General features: G+C 37.7%; 3 protein-coding genes across 3 annotated transcripts; 1 reads left to right on the top strand and 2 right to left on the bottom strand.

The window, feature by feature from the left end:
- Window positions 1-864: 864 nt before the first annotated feature.
- On the top strand, window positions 865-1,812 carry LOC124506174 (olfactory receptor 2D2). Its single transcript, XM_047072193.1, has one exon. The coding sequence runs from the start codon at window positions 865-867 to the stop codon at window positions 1,810-1,812; it is 948 nt and encodes a 315-aa protein (XP_046928149.1).
- A 2,335-nt stretch (window positions 1,813-4,147) lies between these two features.
- Window positions 4,148-5,095, bottom strand: LOC124505722 (olfactory receptor 10A4). Its single transcript, XM_047071736.1, has one exon. The coding sequence runs from the start codon at window positions 5,093-5,095 to the stop codon at window positions 4,148-4,150; it is 948 nt and encodes a 315-aa protein (XP_046927692.1).
- Window positions 5,096-16,370: 11,275 nt separating this feature from the next.
- Window positions 16,371-17,333, bottom strand: LOC124505767 (olfactory receptor 10A2-like). Its single transcript, XM_047071801.1, has one exon. The coding sequence runs from the start codon at window positions 17,322-17,324 to the stop codon at window positions 16,371-16,373; it is 954 nt and encodes a 317-aa protein (XP_046927757.1). The 5' UTR covers window positions 17,325-17,333.
- Between the last annotated feature and the right edge of the window lie 7,803 nt (window positions 17,334-25,136).

Here is a 25,136-nt window from a genome sequence, read left to right as displayed (position 1 = left end):
TGCTATGTCTTAAAAAGGGCACAAAAATGAAAAAGATATAGTTTTCAAAGGACTTTTTAATCTCTCGGAGGAATACACAGATAATGCAAGGCAATGAGAGAAGGTGGATTAGTGCTATTTAGTCTGAACACAGAAAACTAGCCAACCTGGTGGCTTCAGATGGAAGTGTTGTGATGGTTTGTCTGCTATTTTGGAAGTTTACTGATGTTTAAGATCGATATTTGGGAGTTCCAGCCAAAGCTTGGGATGGGATTGCCAAAGAGCTTATGGCACACCACTCAGTTACTCCTTGGTTTCCTGAGTGTTTCAAAAACAGGTTATTTTCTCCAAGAAAAATGTCATTTCTGCAAGGCACTTTGGCTCTTTTTGATTTCTTATACCTTAGTGACTGTCTTGTCAGGGAAGAGACAACAGGAAAAGTTGTACACCCAAAGAATTAAAAAAACAACAACAACAATCTATACCATCATAAGACGGGAGAGGTGTGTCAATAGCCACATAAGACTCAAGGGCTTTAGTTGATAATGAAGTGAAATTAAATGCCGTCACTTTATATACTAATTGAATCTTTTTTTATTATTAGAATTTTGTTATTCAGAATAAAGAAGATGATTATTTTGATCTACTCTACATTTGCAGATGACACTAAAAATGAATGCACCATCTTAGAAGCATTAAGTTTTGCGACACTGAAAATGTTCCAACTAAAACAGCGTGATTATCTATATAAAGGGGATGCTTGGAATGGCTGGTAGTGATTGAGGGCAATTCTGTAGCCCTCCAAATCTGAATTATATAGTTTTATAATAGTTATAAAACTACATGCTGAAAAAAGAGACTTCTTACTGAAAAAAGAGACAAACTATGAGAGAAACAAATCAGACACAGGTAACAGAATTCCTCCTTCTGGGACTTTCTGATGACCCACACACCCAGAAGTTGCTATTCATTTTATTCCTAGGTGTCTACCTCATCACTGTGCTTGCAAATCTACTTCTCACGTACCTTGTTCAGGTTGACTCCCGGCTTCACACACCCATGTATTTTTTCCTCTGCAACTTATCTCTGGCTGACTTCTGTTTTTCTACCAACATCGTTCCCCAGGCCCTAGCCCACCTGCTATCCCAGAAGAAGGTAATTTCATTCACACGTTGTGCAACTCAGCTTCTATTCTTCCTCATTTTTGGGTGCACCCAGTGTGCCTTTCTGGCAGTGATGTCCTATGATCGGTACGTGGCCATCTGCAACCCTTTGCATTACCCTAGCATCATGACTTGGAGGGTGTGTGTCCAGCTGGCTGCAGGATCATGGACCAGCGGCATTCTGGTGTCTGTGGTAGATACCACTTTTACACTAAGTTTACCCTACCAAGGCAGCAATAGTATTGCTCATTTCTTTTGTGAGGCCCCTGCACTGTTGATCCTGGCATCCACAGACACTCATACTTCAGAGATGGTCATTTTCCTCATGGGTGTTGTGATTCTCCTCATACCTGTTTCCCTAATTCTGGTATCCTATAGTCACATCATAGTGACTGTGGTCAGGATGAAGTCAGCTGTGGGGAGGCTCAAGGCATTCTCTACCTGTGGCTCCCACCTCATGGTGGTCATCCTTTTTTATGGGTCAGCAATTGTCACTTACATGACTCCAAAGTCTTCCAAAGAACAGGAAAAACTGGTGTCTGTGTTTTATGGAGTGGTGACACCTATGCTTAATCCCCTCATCTATAGCTTGAGAAACAAGGACGTGAAGGGAGCTCTGAGAAAAGTAGCCACAAGGAATTTCTCATGCAGGCTTGAAATCTTCCACTGACAGTGAGACCCTCTTGGCTCCCTACTTATAAGACTTGCTGAGTAGTTCCCTTAGCAAAACTGGAATATTGTAAGATCCTGGGGGCTTGTTGTGGACCCACCCTCCATCCTTCATCTAGCACTTCCTTTATAGAAGAGGAAGGACAATAATTCATGGAGCAATACAATGAGGGTCTGCTCCATTCTTGTTGTTGTTGTTTTTTTTTTTTTTTTTTTTTGGCATCTAAGAGTTAGGAAACCCTGCAAGAAACATTCACATTTTATAAACTCTGGAACCTGTAAAATCTGTCTTTTTTAAAATCATGTTTTATGTTACCAGCAATCTATCTCAGATCCTACTCCATCTCTTTTATCTTTTGAATCTCTCTGCATCATCAAATAATCAATAAATTAACAAACGTTACTTAATCACTTACTATGAGCTAGGTGCTAAGTATATATGTGCCTGCACATGAGTCTGTATGTGTGTTTGAAGTGGGTAGTGAAGAGCATGAGTACAATGAAGCAGAATATATGAGTTCTGCTGTCCTTCTCACACTCTGCTCACACCCCTAATAAGGGACATGAATATTTTATCTATAAGATAAAGGTAAAGACAGGGTTTTGGAAGCTAACAAGAGATAGTGACATCCCAGGGCTAGGAAGAGTAAGAAAGAAGCTGGTACCAACCCTGGGCCTGAAGGACAATTAGAACTTGGAAAGGGTAGCTGTCTGAAAGCCACCAGACAGGAGCTGTGGGCTTAGATGTATGGACGTGAGAAAACCACAAGAATAAATATTTCAAGTTCATTCTCTACCTATCTTCTGATTTCCTGTTACTGTATTAAAAAAAAATCCAGGATCACCCCCCCCATCTGAAGATACTTATTTTAATTCTGTATACAAAGTCCTTTTTCCTATGTGAGGTAACATATTTATAGGTCCTAGGGATTAGGACATGGACATCTTTGGGGGACCATTGTTCTGCCTACCATACAAGGACAAATAAAATAAATGTAAAGGAGCAATTAAAGTTTGGCTAAAACTGGAGATTATAAATGTATAGTGGTGTCAATCTACTTAGCCGTGTGGATGCTATTATCCAAACAGAACCCCATGATCTATATTTTCACTTGCAAATTCTTGTAGTAATAATTTAGAATGTGCTGCCTTTCTAGATCTCTTGCTACATGAGAGCCCTTGATACCTGTTACCCCCACAGCACACAGAGTTAGTTATTTACAGAGTTTGTGGAGAGGATATGTCTATGCACTGAATACTATTTTACTCTGTTAATTTCACTAATTAACACAAAGCTGTGGTGCACGCATCCCAAGTCTGCTATTTTCCTGGAATCCAGAGTTGGACTATGTTCACTGGAAAAAACCATAAAGACAGGCTGCTATACTGGTTGAGTGATATGCAAGCTTAAAAAGGACAGTTGATTTCACCCAATCACAAGATTACATACAAAATTTAGTAAACAAAGAATCTTTGGGTTATTCTCAGAAGTTTCCTAGAATTATGTCCATTTATACTCAACTTGGGATTCCTTTACACACTTTTTGTCAAGCAATTCTCATATCCAAGGTGAATAATTTGAGATTGAGGCAGTGTCCATGTGGAGTAGTCTTTCTCCAGATACTGTACAGACCAATTATTGTAGTAGAGGAAGAAGTCCTAATTTGCTATTCCTCTGAACATGGGTACTTTCTAAGCCAGTAGAATTTTTTAAGTATTGCTTTATTATTTCGCTTTCCCACTAGAACATAAATTCCACAAGATAAGAAATTTGTCTATTTTATTCAGCAATCTGTGTTCAGAGCCTAAACAGAGTCTGACACATGCTGACTGATGAGTAAAAGTGCATTGAAATTTTGAGTTCACACTCAAAGTTTGCTGAAAAAAGTGAGTGAAGGAATGAAACAAAACTCTATTATTTATTATCATCACTATCATAAATTTACCTTATAAGCAAAAAAGATCCTTGAAAGTTGCAGGTAGAGTTTTTAGACAAATAGAAAAATGTAAAGCTGAAGATTATAAAAAGATATGGGTGAAGAAGTTCAAGAAAAGTTAAAACAAGTAACGAATGGCAAATTGTAGCGATGTTATCAACCTCCGGATAGGCTCCTAATCTGTGTAAACTGGCGACATCCTCAGATGCATTGGTACCACAATCCCACAGAATCCAAAGAATCATGATCTTTCATTGAGAAATGGATCCTAGTAGAGTCCAAAATTCTAGTGGATAGAGCATCGCTCCTAGACTGAAGAGAGACCAGAACCCATTTGAGGAATTATTTTCTCTCTCCTTTGTCCTTGCCTTCCACCCCTTCAGTTTCCATGTCAGTCAATCATAGTTTCTGAGGGCCCAGGTTCCTGCGGATGACTCGCCTCAGTGCAGACTTCACTTCACTGTTCCTTAAGCTGTAGATGATGGGGTTCAACATGGGAGTCACTACTGTGTAGGAGAGCGACAACAACTTCTTGCTCTCAGGAGAGGTGCTGGACCGGGGTCGGAAGTATGTGAGGATGGCAGTGCTGTAGAAGAGGGACACAACCAGAAGGTGGGAGGAACAGGTGGAGAAGGCCTTGCGTTTCCCCTCAGCTGAGGGCATCCTGAAGATAGTGGAAAGAATGCGGACATAGGATCCCAGGATCAGCAAGAAAGGAAAGAGGATGAATAAGACAGTGGCCGTCAGAGCCTCCAGTTCAAACAGAGAGGTATCAGCACAGACCAGTGCAATGACAGGGGGGCTGTCACAAAAGAAGTGGTTCACTCTGTTGGGGCCACAAAAAGGGAAGCTGAAAATCCATGTGGTTTGCACGGTGGCCACTGGAAACCCTGAGAACCAAGAGGCAGCTGCTAGCTGGGCACAGGCCTTGCGGTTCATAATGATTGGGTAGCGCAAAGGGTCACAGATGGCCACATAGCGGTCATATGCCATTGTGGCCAGGAGGCAACACTCAGCAGCCCCAAAGAAGAAAAAGAAATACATCTGAGAGGCACAGCCAAGGAAGGATATGGTTGTGTCTTGGATGATCAGAGTCCCCAGCATCTTGGGCACAATGACCAAGTTGAAGCCTATCTCCAGGAAGGACAAGTTCCTGAGGAAGAAGTACATAGGGTTTTGTAGAGCAGAGTCAGCTGTAGTGACCAGGATGATGAGAATATTGCCCATTAGAGTAACCAGGTAAACAGTCAAAAAAAGGAGAAATAGTAGAGCTTGTAGCTCAGAGGATAAGGTTGAAAAACTCACAAGGACAAACTCACTGACAATTGTCCAGTTTCCCCACATCATTCTTCTGTCCAGGATTTCATTGACATTCATGCTCCAGGAAGGTAGAAGTCTCCATATGTTATTTAGACTTCTATTATACCCTTAGAAAACCTCCCATGGCCCCATTCTCTACCTTTCTTGTTATACTTGTTGCAAATCAAAAGGTGTACTTTCCAAAATGTAAAAAAATAAGCCTGTCTATGGGATTCATAATTTTTGGAAGAATACTAACCTTTTTTTCAGATTGAACTGAGGCACACCATATACCTATATACCTCCTGACTTTGCTCTATAGAGATCAAAATCACAGCTTCATGTTGGGACTCCTACCTTATCTTTCTTCAACATTCAGTGGTACTAAAAAAGCAGCCAGGCCAAGCATTTCTGAGGAGAAGGGTTTTAATGCACAATGAAAGCTGATGAGGTGAGCCAGGGTATGTTTTCTGCAAAATGAAAGGGTAGGAAAGAGAAAATCAAGGAAAGTTACCAATGATCCTGAGGAGGAGAACTGAATGCATCGTAATCTCAAGCAGCCAACCCTCAGGATGATTTCAGTATATTGGAGGAATACTCAATATATTCTACATTCAATGTAAATATATTCATTTCTAAACTCAGAATATTGCAATTTATACAAGGAGACATGAAATATAGAGACTGTGGTTTATTTTGATCCCTGGGCTAAATATTCTCTGTGTAGCTATATGTGATCAGAAAAGGGAACACAGACTCAAGACAGGATCAGACCATAGAAAGAATCTAGATGTATTGCACATAAACCCTTTCATCAGTTTCTGTTGGTTGACTTGCATCTTGATTTTCAAGAAATATCACTTCAAGTTTTACATGTTAATAAATAAAGACCAACTCAAATATGCAGACTAATAATATCAAATCCTGTGAGAAATAAGTAGAATGTTTCATCATGGCATCAAGAACTAAACTTCAAAACTGAGACCTGAAATTGTGATAAATATAAACTTAAATGAAGGAATAAATCTAAAGCACTTGCATGTAACTGGTACATAACACATGCTAACCATTGTAGTTATTATGAGATAATGCTAGATCTGTCTTCCAAAATCTACTTCTTATCTCCTTATCTACTGCCCAAACTCACTGAAGTCCCTACTTTTCAATCCTTAAGAGAAAAGAATAGTCTATTCAATGAATACTGATTATCTTCTCTGTGCCAGACACTGTTTTAGATACTAAAGATAATACATCAGTAAACATAACAAAAAAAATCTCTGCCCTCATATAACTCACTTTCTAGTAGAAAAGACAGACTGTAAACAAATCATGTAAATAGGATGTATAGTATGTTAGGTGGCTGAAAGAACAATGGAGAAGAATAAAACAGTGGAGAAGGACGTAGGCATTGGGGTGTGGGGAGTGTCAGAGAAGGCTTCCCTGAACAGATAATATTTAAGTACTGAGCAAGTGCAAGACATGGTCAGGGTGGTGAAGGAAGGAGGGAAGTAAACAGCAAAAACAGCAAGAGGGGCATCTGGGTGGTTCAATCACTTAAGTGTCCCACCCTTGTTTTCAACTGAGGTCATTCAGCTCACATCATGATTTCATAGTTCATGAGTTCGAGCCTCACGTCAGGCTCTATGCTCACAGCCTGGATCCTACTTGGGATTCTCTGTCTCCCCCTCTCTCTGCCCTTCTCCTTATTCACTCTCTCTCAAAAATAAACATTCAGAAAAAAATAACAGTGAGAAAATGCTATTTAAATTTTTTTGCTGATTCATATTCATGTTTTTTTTTAAGTTCATTTATTTTGAGAGACAGAGAAAAAGAGAGAGAGAGATAGAAAGAGTGAGAGTGAGAGTGAGAGCAAGAGTAAGGGAGGGGCATAGAGAGGGAGAGAGAGAATCCTAAGCAGGTTTTGTGCTGTCAGCATGGAGCCTGATGTGGGTGTTGTCAGTGTGGAGCCCCATGTGGGTCTCGATCCTATAGTTAGTGAGATCATGACCTGAGCCAAAACCAAGAGTCAGGCACTTAACCAAATGAGCCACCCAGGTCCCCACATGTTTTCTTTGAAAATTTTGATACTTTGTCAATTTCCAAGTAAGAGTTAACACTTAATGAGCACCAGGTAAGTGCCAGACACTATTCTAAGTGGTTTCCATGCATTATGTTAAGTCTTGCAACAAACTAAAGATATACAGGTTATTAGTAGGTCCACTTTACAGCTGAGGAGGCACAGAGAGGTTGAATAATTTTTCCAAGTTACACAGCCAGCAAATGTTGGCATCAGGATATGACTCCTGGGCAGTTTGTCTCTGAGTCATGGCTTTACCCATCAGGCGACTCACCCACTCTGAGAATGGAAATGAGTCTAAGCTAATAGGTGAGAGCAAACAGGAGTTTTTGACATAAGATGTTAGTAATAGAGCAAAAAGCAAAACAAATTCTACAGAAGATCAGAAAGTTTCAAGGTATTAGCAACACCCACTTTCATGGACCTAATATTAGAATAATTGTTAACTTATGTCTCCATCTCATATTTTAGATGGTATACTACTTGAAAGTAGAAACTGTGTAGAAAATTTAACTTTTTATCTCAATTCCTAGCAAGGTAGATGCCCATTAAATTGTGACCCAATAAATGAATGAAGAATGAACAAAATATAAAAAATAGTCATGGAAATATCTGTATAGACAGAGTGTAGGCACAGCGATCCCCATTCAGAAGGAATTTAGATGCAAAGACTACACACATCAATGATACAGCCTCATATAATTTACACAGATTTAAAGAGTGATAAGGGTTATAAATTACACCCATCATCTTCCACTACCCTAAGCTTCCTCCTTTTATCTAACTCATTTTGGAAAATGACACCACCCAAGCTGTGTGATGCAGGAGTTGGGACAAAAATCCTTTCATTTAACCCCCAAATTTATTATTTTTCCAAAACACCGATTCAGTGTCACCTTCTACATCACTACTCTTATCTTCTCCGGCCTGGAATATTGCAGGAACCTGATTCTAGTTCATTCTCTACAAACCATCCTTGACTTGTGTGTGATCTGATAGCAACCCCAATTAAGTTACTCATCTGCTTAATGTCTTTCAGTCACTACCTATTATCCCTGGGAAAAAGTACAGTACCTTTAACAAGGTCTTTTTCTCTGGTATCTGCTTATTTTTCCAGGTCCAAATCCCCTACACAGTTGGTGCTCTGGTTACACAAAAATACTCTCTGTTCTGTGCATACCTCATATTCTCTTACCCCTTCTTGTATTGTGCATGTTACTCTCTACTTTTGGAAACCTCTTCCTGCAATTATGTATAATTTCTTCTGGTCTTGCAAGTCTCAGCTGAAACATCATTTTGTTTGTGAAGTTTCCCTTCACTCCCTTGGCCTAATCAAGGGATTATTCCTTAAGTCTCTTATAACACTTTGTGTAAAACTCTATTAGAGCACTATACAATTGTGTATGTGTACATATATTTATATCATCTAATAGTTAATGCCAGGAGGGAAATCTATTCATCATTGTATCTTTTGCACCTAGCAGAGTGCTTAACTCCAAGTGCTTGGTAAATAATGTAGTCTAAGGTTTAATCATTTTTATAACAGTTTGATGATGCTATTGGGTCTCAGTTGAGTCTACAGTTAAGACTTCTGAATGTGTGTGTGTGTTTTATAGGTTGTACATTTGGTTTTGTTTTCCAATATACATTTATTTAAAAATGTATTGCTATGTTCTGAGAAGATATTTTAAAAGCATTATTATAACAGCTTTACATCACTCACTGTGCCACAGATGTCCACTCCCCTGAAATATTTATCAAAATGTTTCCTAGGACAGAGCCATGACTCTGGGGCACACCACTTAAGCCATATCCTAAAATGAGTTGGCACCAATTTTTTAATCTCTACTTTTTGGGCTATTCAGCAAAACTATTTTTTTTTTCTATAAGTAACTTCAAATAATTTCAGACATGAGTTGGGTATAAATAAACAGTTATATGTACTGTTACCTGGACTATATCTGTTTAATGTAGTAACAAAGATCTCATGAAAAAGTTCATCAAATGCCTTAGTGAAATTCAGATAAACCATATCAAATACTCATTCTTTAATCTAAGATCTAATGTCAGCTTCTTTGTGAAGCTTTTTCTGACAATCTCCTTCCCCAAATGGATAAATTACTATCTCTGTTGTGTTCCTCAGAGCATTTTAAAATACCCTTATTATATCAATGGTTTTATATTATAATTATTTTTATATTTGTCCTCTCCAGCTAATTGTGTACTCCTTGACATAAACCAAATGATATGCATCATTGTATACACATTACAATGCCTGGTACCTACAAAGTAATGATCAACATTTATTGAATCACTAAGTAACATTTATCTTAATGGCATTAGTTAATTGGTTTAACATGCTGATATTTATCTTTAAAAGTTAACTACGTTTTTAGTCATGAAATTCTTAGTGAATCCATGATGGAGCAAAGTAATCACTATTATTTTTTAAGTGTTTGTAAAAATATTTTTTCTTTTTTTAAAAATTTTTTTTTTTAACGTTTATTTATTTTTGAGACAGAGACAGAGCATGAACGGGGGAGGGGCAGAGACAGAGGCAGACACAGAATCGGAAGCAGGCTCCAGGCTCTGAGTCATCAGCCCAGAGCCCGACCAGGGGCTCGAACTCACGGACTGTGAGATCGTGACCTGAGCTGAAGTCGGACGCTTAACCGACTGAGCCACCCAGGCGCCCCTGTAAAAATATTTTAAACAATGTTTTAAATTATTGTTTGGTAAGAGATGTGGAAATAAATGTACAATTATAAAACACTACACAAATTTGCATTCTCGCCATCACCACCACCACCATCATTATTATTATCGATATTATTATAGTCTTTATAGTTTCAAAAAGACTAAACCAAATCTTTTGGTAAAGCAGTCAGATAGAAAAGAATCCAATAAAGTGTAGCTTTGATAGTTGAAACTGGAGAAAAACGGCAACATAACATAGTTTGAGAATTTCCTAAGGATACAACCAGATGATGCTACTTAGACACTGGCCAATGTGTAACAAAAGGCAAGGACGGAAAATGGTCTCAGGTCAAAAGTTCAGATGTTATCAAAGAAAATCTCAGTTAACTGGGGCGCCTGGGTGGCTCAGATGGTTATCTGACTTCCTGGGTCATGATCTCACAGTTAGTGAATTCGAGCTCCAAGGCAGGCTCTGTGCTGACAACTCAGAAACTGGAGCCCCCTTCGGAGTCTGTGTCTCCCTCTCTCTCTGCCCCTCCCCTTCTCGTGCTCTATCTCTGTCTCTCCAAAATAAATAAACATTAAAAAAACTTAAAAAAAAGAAATTCTCAGTTAAGGAAGCGGAGAGAAATGCATATTCATAGCACTAGTTTTTATGACTTTTAAAGCAGAGATGACCTTCCCTTTTCTTTCAAACCACATCCTGCAGAGAATCTCAACACTTAAGTCCAAAGAGGATGAGTAAGGGCAGAGGCAGGGGCTCAGAGCCCCACTTGCTTGACTTTCACTTTTCTCTTCCCCTGAAAGAGCCCCCTAATGCTTCTTAGGGCCCTAGGGGTGCACAAAACAATATGAAAATGTGATTCAAAACCTTGCATCTGCCTCCCTCCCACAGTTGTAACTCCATATTTTCCTTCATTTGTTTTGATCCTTCTCTAACCATCCCTTTACATTGCCTTCTTTTGATGTAGCCTTTCCTCTCTTTCTCTTCCATCTCTTTCACCTTTCTCTTCATTTTTTAAATTTCTGTTTTCCCCTACTAAGCAGGGGAGAGATGGTGGAAGGGAGTTTGCTGGGATGATATTCTAAAGAACGGATCTTCCTGTAGCTCCATTAATGCAGGTGAGGTTGTCAGGATGTTATTGATGAGGTATAATTCAGCTACTGTTTTACTAATGGTCTTGCAAGCACAGAGCCTTGGATAAATGTAGTTGTGTTTGCAGCCATCAGAAGGGGAAAGAACTCTAGGGAAAGGGAAAGTATGCAGAAACCTAGCTGAGGTGGACTGGCCAGCTACACCTCTATCCAGAGTGTCTCCTTTCTGTGGTAACATATTGAAGATTCCATGCACGGTTTCAACAAGAAAGAACAAGATAGCATACTTAAGAAAACTTGTGAAAATCCCACCTAAATGATAGTTTGAGGCCACATAGTTACAATAGCAAGGACTTTAGAGTAAGAAATTCAGAGTTAAAGTTCTAGTTATTATTTTTTATCTGTGAGTCACAGAGCTACTGACATGACATTTTCTGAGTTAGGGTTTTCTCAACTGTAAAATGACTATTATTACAGATGCCCTATCCATCTGAAGGGTGGCTGTGGGTGTGAAATGAGATAATATATACTCAAGCGCTTTGAACATTCTAAAGCCTAATACATAATCATTGTTTTCCATCCTTTCCCAGATTACCTAATTTGTCAAAAACTTCTGGTTATTTACTTGAGACCTCTGATCTCCTTTCTTGTTTCCTAGACATGTGTCAAAGGAGACACATTTTCTTTGTAATAAGCCATCATCCTCTTCACAAAAGAGTTCAAGTCTGTGCTCTGTCCACTTTGCTCTTGACTTACCTCCTGCGAATGAAATTGGCATCACATTCCAGAGAACCCCTGGTCTGTGTCAGCTACCCTAGGCTTAGACTAGACTATGTTTGAACAAGTGACTCCAGGGGAGTCCTAAAATATAGCTATATCTGTGCAAGTCACTTCAGAAAAGCCCTGGGCTGTGTCTGTGCCAATCATCCCAAAGGTACTCTGGGTGTGTCTCAGTCCTCATTGCTGGTGAACTCTGGGGTTCTGCCTTGTCACATTCTCAAAGAAGCTTTGTCCAGGGGTGTGCCAGACACCCCAGGTAAATCCTGTCAGTCCCTATAAAGAAGTTCTGAGTTGTGCAGCATTAGTCACTTCAGAGAAGCTCTGGGCTGGGCCTGTGTCAATCACTCTAGAGGATTCCAGGCTGGGTCTCAGGACTATTTTAGTCCCTGGTGTTTACTGGAAGGGAGTGATTCCCCCAATGCTTCCTCTTCCTCAGGTAAAGTCATAGGTTCAGTTTCTGACAGGTGTGAGTTTTGAGGAATTCCCAGACATGCAAAAATTCATGAAGATTCTGCAATCCCATAATTGGAGGAAGTGCTTTGCTGCGGCTCCAACTTTTCCTGCACTCATGAGGCTACAAGAGCAAGGGAAAAAACAGTGGTCTGTCTATTCTCCAAGGTTTGCACCAGAGAGAGATCAGAAGAGCATGCCAGTATTCTTTTTTCCCTCAAGATTATTGAGATAAAATTGACATATAATGTTGTGTAAGTTTAAGATATATAATGTGATGATTTGATACATGGATATATATATTGAAATGATTACCACAATAGAGTTAGTTAACATGTCCATCGCTTCACATAATTGTCTTTTTGTTTATGTGTGTGGTGAAAATATTTAAGATATACTCTCTTAGCAAGTTTCAAGTACAGAATACAGTATTGTTAATGATAGTCACTATGTTGTATGTTTGATCCCCAGAACTTATTCATCTTAAGTTTGTACCCTTTGACCAATGTCACCATACCCCTGTCTCTGATAACCACTATTCTACTTTCCTTCTCTCTGAGTTTGGTTTTTTTAGATTCCACATATAGATGAGATCATACAGTATTTGTCTTTCTCTGTCTGACTTATTTTACTTAGCATAATGCCCTTGAGTCTCATCCATGTTGTTGAAATAGCCAGATTTCCTTCTTGGTTATGGCTGATTAATATCCCATTGTATATATGTATACATATGCCATATTTTCTTGATCCACTCATCTGTAAATGGACACTTAGATTTTTCCCATGTCTTGGCTATGGTGAACAATGCTACAATGAACATGGTAGTGCAGGTATCTCTTTAAGATAGTGATTTTATTTCTATCATTCCAGTATTCTTTTACATCTTCCTTCACTTTTGATTCTCATTGGGCTAATTCTTTGGGAGTGTTTCCGATCTGGATTCGGAAGTTTTCATGCATGGAGAGGATAACTCATTAATCACTGTCTAAGCCAAGTGGAGAAGCAGTTGGCAGGGGATACTGTTGGCTGGGGAGGCTAGTAACTCCTGGATAAGGTGAAAACAAGAAAGTCTGAATAACAGTCTGAAAATCCTAACACTTCTTGAATAAGAAATGAAGTTGAGGGAGTAAGATGATGTCCATGCTTTGTGACAAAATTTTCCCAAGGTGATTAGGGCTTCATCCGAAGACTCTAATGCATGTCTGAACATTTTTTATAGTGTTTCTGAAACAGACATTTGACCACATGTTTCTTACTAAAAGCAGTAACCATACCTGACTTTTTCATTATTGTTTGCTTAATATTTAGTGAAGTGCCTGTAAATATGTGCTTGCATTTTTCAACAAGCCATATTTAAAATACTGACCTTCTGCATCATACTTCACCTATATGACCTGAGATTTCCATTTTAATTAATTAGGATGGGACATTCATCTTGCAGTTTGTTGTAGGGAAGTATACCACATTTCCAACAAAAGTTGGAATAAATAATAAAGGTGACTCACTGGATAAAAAAGAATAGCTATTTATTCTTCCCCTTCAGTGGTCCCTGGGAGTTTTAATTCTCCCTATTTCCTACTCTACAGTCTGCCAGTAGTCAGTGGATGACTGAAATGGGAGTACAAAAGCCTACTTCTTTGGCATGAAGCAGAACAAACTAAGCTTTATTTATTCCCTGGAGTTCCCTGCTGGAACTGCTGAGTCTGGAATTGCACCCAAAATTATATTTTTGCTCAGCTTCTTCTCCATTCCTACTCTACTACATTTAATGGTTTCTCCTTAATAATTCACTTGCACTTGAGTCCTTGGCTCCATATCTGGTTCTGGGATAACCCAGTGAAATCAACTGATCCTGAGGCAAGATCAATTACTGTAAGTTTGGAGAAGATGTTTCTAAAAGGTAAGAAGAGATTCATAGCAGGGATATGAAGGAAAAGGTTTAACCTTTCTGGGAATAAAACCTCTTTCATGCCTCTTTAATGGATCTTCTCCAGACTTTCAGAATATCTATACTTTATTGCAGGAACTTGAGCACTGTATTTCCTCACATGCAATCCACCATCAACTCCTATCAATTCTTCCTCCAAAAATTATTTAGAATTAATTTGTATTGATACTACTTTATTCCAAGTCACCACCACTTCTCAACTGGATTACCCATTCGTTTGTTCATCTTCATACACTATTGAAAAACTATAGAATAATTTCATTGTAATGTAAAGTTTGCATTGGGCAAAGCAAACCAAAATATAACCTTCAACACTGAATGTCAAAGACCTTGCCATCAGGAGCTCTCTTACCTGTTTTACAGAAAATTTTAGAAGTATGACTATAATTGAAGCTCCATTCACAAAGAGAAGCATCTCTTGTTTTGTGCAGCTTCTGACTTCTGGAAAGTGGCACTGATTCCCATGACCATATAAGAAGCTGCCCCACTGGTTCAGAGCATCATATCAACTGCATTATCTCAGTACCAAATACTCTTTTACTAAATAAACCATCATTGTCATTTTCATTCTATTGTTATAATGCTTGTTAAATATCTACTGTGGCAACCTTCAACATCACTGAACTGCATATCTGAGCAGTCTATGTTGTCTCTCCAGGTACCAGCTGTTGTTTCTGTTAATGCTCTGGCTTCAAACTTGCATATATTTTGAGTGGTATTCCCTAACCCTATTTTTCCATAGTATTTTAAATGCAGAGTTTTCCAGAACATATGGTTTTCAGGAATTCTCATGTCATGTTAAAACAAAAATAATTGTGCAGCTTTAATTTTTAAAGACTTACAGGTACACTGGGAAAAGACAAACATGTAAAAACCAGTATAGCATAGTATATGCAAAATTTAACTTATCTGTTGATAAAATTGGAATAGATGCATATAGCAGAGAATAATTTATGCTGCTTGAGGGATCACACTAGGGCCTTGAAAGATGAGATGGATCTGGCTAACGTACAGATGGAAAGAACTTTTCAAACAGAGAAAATGGAGTACCGGACATCACCAGCTGCTAATCATCTAAACTACTAACACAGAAGTATGAATGAAATTCACTATATTCTCTAATTTACTCAATCATTTCTTCCATAATCTTCAAAATTTATTTCCTTCAAATTAAAATTTTAGTTATTTTTTACCTATTATGTAAGCAAAATTTCAAACGTTTGATGACAAATGTTATTGATGGGACAATAGGGAAAGAAGAACCCTTGTAAATTTCTGGTGGGAAGGTAAAACGGTATAATCAATTTGGAGGGAAATTTGCCAATATATAACAACATGGTACATGTATTCACCCTTTGCCCAATTTCTAGATTTCCATCTGTCAGATACACTGGCAAAAATATGAAAATGCTTGTGTATAAAGATATTTTTTACAGCATGATTTATAATTGTAAAAGAGTCATTAAATAAACTATGGTATATCTAAAAAATAGAGTACTATGAAATCATAAGAAGAATGAGAAATATTTTTGTGGTTAAGGAAGAGCTATGTTGCAGTTAGCTAGATCCATTTTAAACTTTGATGAAAACAGTATCAGAATAGAAATTTATACTACTACTTCAACAAGGCTTAAGAACCTGAGTATGGGATAGAAAGCCTGTGAAAGCTCAGCTCATTCTTCCTGGGAAAACAGTAAGGACTAAAATGTATGTGGGGTTATAAAGGTGTAAGTATGGGCATTATCAATCCATGTTTCTATATTTATATCACATACCAGTGAGATTAGAAGAACTAACATGCTTCAAGGGCATGCAAACTGAAATAAGACAGTGATGACAGTTATGCATTGGTAAGGATTACAGGGTTTTCTCTCTGATGAATGGAGTCAGATCTGCCCGATGGAAAAGAAAGTGACATGATGATTTTTCACTGGTCTTGTCCTCTGTTATTATGTATCCCCACAATAGGATTATAAGCAGTTTCATGCTGTACACAATGTGGACATAGTAATGTGAATATCCAGAATTATATGGCACAGAATTATTGAAATACCAATAAGAAAAAAAAAACGTATGCCTACAATGAACAGAGGAATTTTCCAGGAGGTAGAAACAGGGCCAACCTACTTCTCTGCTCTTTTCCCTCTTCTGAGCTTCCCAATAGTCATTTCACAGCTGGGTTTCATCCCACCAGAGATGGCAAGGGAGGCAGAGGAATCCCAAATATGAACCTGATTGCTCCACATTGAGTACACTTTACTCTCCTTTCTTAACGTTTATGGGATGCAAAATCTAAGGCCTAAAGCCTTGCGGAAAGTCCGGCCAAGGGCATTCTTCACTTCATTATTTCTCAGGCTATAGATGATGGGGTTCAACATGGGAGTCACAACAGTGTAGGACAATGACAGAAGCTTTTTGCTCTCAGGCGAATTATTGGATTTAGGCCGGAAGTAGGTGAGGCTTGAAGATACATAGAAAAGGGAGACAACAAGGAGGTGGGAGGAGCAGGTAGAGAAGGCTTTATGCTTCCCTTTAGCTGATGGAATCTTAAGGATGGCAGCAGCAATGCGAAGGTAGGAACACAGGATCAGCAAGCAGGGTATCATGATGACCAGCACAGTTCCAACAATCGCATAGATCTCAAACATTGCTGTGTCTGCACACACCAGTCTCAGCACAGGTGGGCTGTCACAGAAGAAGTGGTTCACCTTGTTGGTGCCACAGAATGGAAAGCTGAAGAGCCAAGTGGTCTGAACAGTAGCTACGGGAAATCCTGGAAACCAGGAGGCAACGGCCAATTTGGCACGTGTCCTCTGGTTCATGATGACTGGGTAGTGCAAGGGATTGCAGATGGCTACATAGCGGTCATATGCCATGGTGGCCAGGAGGACGCATTCAGCAGCTCCAAAGAAGAACAAGAAATACATCTGCATGGCACAGCCAAGGAAGGAGATGGTTGTGTCCCGGGCAAGCAGGGTCCCCAGCATCTTGGGCACGATGACTAGGTTGAAGCCAATCTCCAAGAAGGACAAGTTCCTGAGGAAGAAGTACATGGGGCTGTGCAGCATGGGGTCAGTCAAGGTAACAAGAATGATGAGGCTGTTTCCCAATAGCGTGACCAGGTAGATGATTAGAAATGTCAGGAAGAGTAGTGACTGTATTTCAGTAGGTAGGGAAGAGAAGCTCATGAGGATAAACTCCCCAACTCTTGTCCGGTTTCCTTCAGCCATCAATACAGAAATGAATCTCCAGCTTCAGTCATGGAGAGAGATTCTTGATTGGAGGAATCAGAATCTTGGTTTGTTTATCAGACTCCTTTTCAGTGTCAGGAAAAGAGGCTGGGTCGGGATCTCAGTTGGAAAAGGAAGGGCCTTGAGCTGTCTAAGAATAAGACACAAGGAAGAATGGCCAGAGCTTAAGTTCTGAGATGGGCCTGGGCCACCTTCTGGAAGAGTTGATATTTCCTTATTTGTACATTAACATGTACAGAATGGTCATACCAAATCAGAACCATAAGTCCCTGAAGGAGCCATCAAGGGGCACATTTTGGAAGAAATTATATTCCTGAAAACACCTCAACTTTTGAGATACAAGCCCAAAGTTCATGATTTCATTAAAAACACATACATGTGAATTTATAAAAACTTTAGGAATGTATTTAAAATGCAGAATTTATATATTCAATGCAGAATACTGCATCTAATAAGTTTTCTACTCTTCATGAATCTTTCTTGCTGGCTGTAATTTGGGAGGAGCATGTATTGAGGACAATTAACACATGCCTGTGTTTTGTCCTTTTATATATGCATTTTATAAGGGAGACAACTTATCCCAGAGAAGTTAAGGAAAGAGTGAAAGTGGTAGGTCTCGAATCCAAACCACATCTGTTGAATTCCAGAGTTCTCAGACTTCCACTGGACTGAGATTCATTGGACTATTCTACCTTGATCTGAGGACTAACTCATTAATGCTTAAGAAAATAAAATGGGAATTTCTGCAAAATCACATTTTGTATGATTTCTTTCTAATTTTCAACTTATTATCATATTCCCTTTTTTCCTCATTATTTTGGTAATCTAGAACATTGAATTCTAATGGAGGAATTATGAGATGAAGTTGGAAAATAAGTAATAAAGGAATTGGATGTGGTTAGGAAACTATTATACAAAAAATACAAGCTTAAAAACAGAAATAAAAACATTATTAAGAGCACTAGAAACCAGAATTGCAACAAAGTAAAAGAGAAACAAGCTTGTGGTCCTTGTTTTGGATACGTTACATCAATAGACTTTTATTGTATGCTAAGGAATTTGGACCTTATTCTATAGATAAAGAGAGCCGCCTGAATATATGAAGCATGGGAGTGACATTGTTATATATGCCACATACAACACATAGAAACATCACTCTGACATTGAAAATGAATGGTATAAGGTGAATTAGGGGAGGGATGAAATCTGTATACCTGGGATCAAGAAAATCAGGTGGTATACTCATCCTCCGATTTCATATACAATCCATTTTTAAGCAATAGACAAACCACTGAAGCTCAATATTAGGTAATGGTGAGTAATTTGAATTTGAAGGTTGTATTTAAAACTCCAAAACATCCATGAAGGAAGAGAAAGTCATTCTTGCCAAAGAATAATGATCAGACTGATCTAAGAGTTCTCTGAAGCACTAAAAATTAAATGAAGCAATGTCTACAGTTTTGAGATCAACTTCAGAAAAACCAAATACAAGTTTCAAAAATTAATAATAATAAAAAGATCATTGATGCCACAAACAAAGAATCTTAATTAGAGACTCCTACTGTCATTCAGTACAACCCAGCCCTGTGCTTTTCAGAGTCAGTAGAGAAAGTCATGAGAGGTATGAAGACACAATTCAAATTAGTGGAATAAATCCGAGACATGAGAACAGTTGTTCCCTTTCTCAAGAAAGAGTCTGAACGAAACTAAAGACGCGTTGATTGTTTTCAATATGTACTCTCAACAAAGCCCCATAAGATATTGAGTATTGAATAAGCAGTCACTAAAAATAACAGCCTTAGGTCAGAAAAGACCATGGTGGTTGGGGCAGAGTGGGGATGAGAATGGCAAACCATGATTATCACATTAAAAGGTTGTGGAGTGAGTGCTAGAAACTTAAGAAAACTGAAGTGATGAATTAGAATATAAGTTTGAGAAATCATGCCCACATCACTGAGAAAAATTTTGAAACTATGAAAATAATGAGAGTAATAATAAAGGAAAATACAGGAAATACAATCAACTTGCTAGGCATTTCAGAATGACATGACAAAAAGGAAAGAGAGACAATACTCAGAGAAGTACCAGGGGAAGAATAAATGTCTCTGAGCTAAAGGAAGGCATGACTTTGAACTGAAAGAACCCCTAAGCACAAAACAAAATAAATTTTAAAAGATTTACACAAACATTTCTTTATATTAGTGAAAGTTTTTTTTTTTTTTTTTTAATTTGAAGATAGGGGAAAATTCTGTTAAGTAACTGACTAGAAAATGGTAAAAATAAAGCAAAATGAATTTTAAAGACCCCTATAAATCACAACCAAACAGAAACGTTAGCACAACTGCAAAGGAAAAAAATAAATCAGAGAACTCTTTCTAGGAAGAGAGGGGAGATATGTTTTTCCTTATTCTTTCCACTAAGTGTCACTAAAACCCCTAGACGTTATATGTGAAAGAAACAAAAGAAGATTCTGAAAGATGGAGAGAAGTTGGACCAGCTAGATATCTCAGAACCCAAGGAAGGTCATGGTAGTTAAGTTCCCCAGGATTTCATTTTTCCTGTATAACCCAAACTACTTTCTCAATACAATCTGGATATCTATGTAAAAATAATAGACAACACTACACTTACAAGTAAAACATTAGAGCAGAGATTCTTAAATTTGGAGGATGATGCAACCTTTTGAGATTCTGACAAAAACTATGGAATCTCTGTCCTTCAAAAAATATATAATATTGAATGTATTTTGGAGGAAGCCTCAGATCTCCCGAAGTCCTTCTGAAGATTCCCAGCTTGGTTTCACAATAAGTTTTGGAATTTGGGCCAATGCAATAAGACTAGGAAAATAAATAAGAAATAAATATTGGAAAGAAAAAGAAAACATTATTATAGAGGAAGATGAAAAACTATCAATATTAAAAATTCAATTGGTTGACTAGTCATAGTACGAATATATCAAATAAGTGGTTTTCCAGTATTCATGAAAACAAATGCTAACTAAAAAAAAGTTTCAGTGTATCATTAACACTCAAAAAAGTTTCAGTGTATCATTAACACTCAAAAAAGTTTCAGTGTATCATTAACACTCAAAGTACATTAGAATAAGCATTTTAAAAATAGACATAGAAATGCTCTTATGGAATGTAATGAACTGATATAACTGGAAAAATGTCTTGGACAAATTGAATGCCATATTGTCTTCATGAAGAAACTAGTAGTATTATAAAGATGTCAATCACCAACAAATTAATAGTAAATTTAATGTGGTTCCAAAAACATTAAGTAGAGCAAGAATATATATACCATTAGATATTAAAACACATGTTAATACTATCTCACAATATTTTGTTGTATTCTCTCATAATTTTAAAATACTTTAATATGTTTACTTGTGCATGCTTCGAAGAATTGTACGTTAGGCAAATAATTGAAACAAAATGAATCCTAGGAGCAGTGCGTATATAAAAGGAATTCAGTAAACAGCTCTGGGGCAACTTGAGGGGAAAATAAATGTTGCATTTTCACCTTAAACAATACAACAAAATACATCCAGTATGGATGATTTAAATGTAAATACAAAGTCATAGTTGAATTTGAAAAAAAATGTATGTTAATATTTACTTTAGCTTTCTGAAGGTCTTTCTCAGCATAAACTTTAAAACAGAACCTAAAAAAGGTAAGATCCACTGATTTGAAAATATAAAATTAAATGTTTGAACATTAAAAGCCTAACTGAGAAATTAAAGACAAATACCAAATGAAGACAATATCTAGAAGATAAATTTCAAGAGATTGTTGCAGATTATCTAAGAGAAAATTAAGTAAAGTTATAGTCATTCAATTCACATTACCAGAAATCAAATGCCAAAAAACCTGTAAAGAAGGCTCAAAGTCATCAGAAATCAAATACAATTAAAAAAGAAGAGATTATTTTTCTTAAATATTTAAAATATTATATATTTATTTTGGGTATAAGTGAAAGAATATAAACATTTGAACACTGTAGGTCCAGATGATAAGCGGATTTCACTGTATGTTTATAGTCTCTTTGAACTGGCAATTCCATGTCTACAATTTTAGATTAAGATTATGTGCAAATTTTACCTATCAGAATGCTCCTCTCAGTTTTATTTACAATAGAGTACTTAAAACAAAGAAACAGTAAAGAGTATTCTAGATATATAAAAATAGATCAGTGAAATAAATTGTATTACATCTATACTACAGAATGCTATGAAGTAATTTAAAGTGTGTTATAAGAATACCAAATGGCATGTGAAAATATTCAATATGTTTTGCTAAGTTGATAAATTAGGCTACAAAATAGCATACTCAATGTAAGACATTTATTTCAAAATGTATATATATATACACACGCATACATACATACAAATATACATGCATATATAGCCATATAGCAACCTTCAGTTCTATTCCTTTGTTAATATGTTAGTGGTGCAATTACAAGTGCTTTAAATTTCTTCTTTGTATTTTATATTTTTTATCCTATCTACAGTGAAATATATTGGTTTTTATTTAAGAACACTTGAATATAATAAAGAATAAAATACATATAACACAAAACAACCCATAAAAAAAGGGAAAGATGAAAAATAGGAAAATATTTGCAATAACAGCAACAAATAATAAAAAGCATTTGTCTAATTGATAAATAATTAGCCATATAAGTAAATTTTTAAAAGACATGATCTCCCCAAAAGAGAAATAGAAGACACAAAAATTTATTTCACCAAAAAGTGCCAATGGCCAGTAAGCATATAAAAATTGCTCTATTTTGCTAGTAATAAAATTAAAAATTAGCATGTAAATTAAATTTCTTCATCATCTTTGAAATATTTAAAAACATGATATTCAGTGCTAGTCAGGGGTGGTGTAGTAAGCCACATCTTATTTTGTTTAGGGCCTTATAATTAGTATAATCTCTTTAAAAATCAATTTGGCATACTTGTGTGAGGATCCTTTACTGCTCATACACTTTGATGCAAGAACTCCTCTGGTAGAAGAGATGGAGGCAATGATTCTACATGTAAGTTTGTGCAGGGCCAACCATCATGAAAAAAGAAGATGCTAACACTGCACACATATGATAAATTTCTAATTTTGGAAGTATATTCTTGTAGAAAGGCTGAAAGGGTACATGCAAAATTAAAAACTGGTCTACTTCAAGTGGTAAAAAGTGGGGATTTATTTTATTTTTATTTTCCTGGATTTCTAAATCTTCTACAGTGAGCTAGCTACATTTGCTATATAATAGCAATAAAAATATTACAAGTGAAAGTGTCGATAATCATACTCATGATGAAGCTGGAAATACCGACTGAATATATAAGAGATTTATGCTTTGTGCTTTATATTCATTCTCTCATTTTCTTCTTACAGCTATGATTTAAAGGCCATCATTATCGTTCCTATTTATTTATTTATTTATTTATTTATTTACGTATCTCTTACTTATTGTCAATTTGGCTAACATACAGTGTGTAAAATGTGCTCTTGGTTTTTGGGGTAGATTCCCGTGGTTCACCGCTTACACACAACACCCAGTGCTCATCCCTACAAATGCCCTTTTCAATGCCCATCACCCATTGTCCCCTCTCTCCCACTCCTCCAGCCACCCTCAGTTTATTCTCTGTATTTAAGAGTCTCTTATGGTTTGCCTCGCTCCCTCTCTGTTTGTAACTATTTTCTCCCCTTCCCTTCCCCCCATGATCTTCTGTTAAATTTCTCAAGATCCACATATGAGTGAAAACATGATACTAGTCATCTTCTCTCTTTCCTATATCTTTAAAAACATTTCAGTTATCCAGATATTATAATTACCTATTTGCATCTTGATCTGTAAACTCCTTCAGAAAATTAACTGCCTCGGTCATCATTACAGGAGGAAGCCCAGGGATTAGCCAGATATGTGATTTGAGATGACTGGATGAATGAAAATATGAATTTGACAAAGTTTATTCTCTCTGGAGTTTCCATTCATCATTGAAATTCCTACTTTTCTCAGTGACTGCCCTCCCTTTAGTCAGAACTCCACTTTCACTGGAAGCTCCATTTCAGGACAAAGTATAATGTTTTGTGTTGGTGAGGAGGATTGGGAAGGAAGAGGGAGAAGAGATGAAAGGGCCCACTGGGTTCCCACAGAACTTCTGGAAACTACCAGGGAAGAAGAGATGGCGCCCTGGCCTAAGACTGAGAGACATCACACAATCTGGTGGTCACGGCTGGCCCACAGGCTCCTTCCAAGTCCCTCCAGAACTTCTGCAGGATCATCCTTCTGCTAATCATTAGCCTGACTACCCCAGGAGTAGGAGCCCACTCTTCAAGGCCTTTTGCACCCATAAAATTGCCCTAAAGAAGTAGCATGCTCTGATGTGCTCTGCCTCATGAATGTCCCACTGAGGCAAGTCTTCCCCAAGTAATCAGAGGAAAGTCAAACTTGGAGGAAGTTTATGTCCTGTGGAGGCTGCAAGGCTGGGTCAGAAAGCTTTAGAGGATAGAACTGGGAAAAAAAACTAGTAATCTCAATCTTTTTGTGGTCTCATATCTCACTTATGACATAGAAAGAGAGGAACTTATGAGATCTTCCCAGTGTGGACACAAGAATAAAATGAGGTGTCCCTCCAAATCCTGCCAAACCTGGTCCAGTTGAGCATCTGAACTTGGAGAAGAGTCCCGGGCTAATCTGACCATTGGTAGAAGCCTTACCTGTGCCTAATAGGGATATCTGCCTGGTTCAGCTCTGCCTGACACCCATGCTTGCTTCATGCCTGCCCTAGAGTATTGGAAAAACTCTGGCTCTGTTGTCAGAAGGGCCAAAAGAGGCACCAGGGAAGTCTTACTTTCTATTCTGGATGAGCCATTACTGTCTGGACTCAAAGTCAGGTCCCTGCTGCCTTCAGGCATGAGTGAGCATATCTGTGAGCAAACATGGGTTGGCCATGCATTCAGTCCTGACAGGAGAGTTATTCCCAGCTATGTCTCTTTTATACTCAGGACCAGGTGAAGGGCTGGCACTTGCATATTCCCCCCAGGAATTATTGGGCTCACCTTAGCTGCTCTTTCTTCCCTCCCACAAGGGTGACTGACCTTTCTTAAATCTATTGTCCTTTGAGACCATGACGAATTTCAGATGCCTACAGATAAAATTTCAAGAAAACAAAACAAAACAAAACAAAACAAAACAAAACAAAACAAACACACAAAAGCATCCTGGCTAGGGGACGTAGGATTTTGTAGAATAAAGCACTAAATTTGAAATCAGAGTAACTTAAATTTAATCCTAGCACTAGATCTCTCCAGTTTGTTATACTCAGCAATTTTTATTTTTAAAGATTTTATTTTTATCCTATCTTTACACCCAACTGTGAGGCTCAAACCCACAACTCCAAGATCAAGAGTTGAGGCTCCACTAACTGAGCCAGCCAGACTGCCGGTGTTTTGCAATTTTTTAAAGTATCAATGTAAAAAACATCATATACATATCGTACAACTGCATATATTTTATAGAAGAAAATCTCAACGGGCACCTGGATGGCTCAGTCGGTTAAGTGTCCTATTTCGGCTCAGGTCATAATCTCACCATTCCCAAGTTCCCAAGTTTGAGTCCCGCATCAGGCTCTGTGCTGATAACTTAGAGCCTGCAGCCTGTTTCAGATTGTGTCTCTCTCTCTCTCTCTCTCTCTCTCTCTCTGCCCCTCTCCCACTCACGCTCTGTCTGTCTCTCTCTTTCTCTCTCTCTCTCAAAAATAAACACTAAAAGAATAAAAAAAA

This window comes from Lynx rufus, unplaced genomic scaffold (genome assembly GCF_022079265.1).
Source record: "Lynx rufus isolate CCGP_SWC_20201006 ecotype Redwood Valley unplaced genomic scaffold, mLynRuf1.p SCAF_9, whole genome shotgun sequence".
In the NCBI taxonomy this organism is placed as follows: domain Eukaryota; kingdom Metazoa; phylum Chordata; class Mammalia; order Carnivora; family Felidae; genus Lynx; species Lynx rufus.
This window is presented reverse-complemented; position numbering and strand designations above follow the sequence as displayed.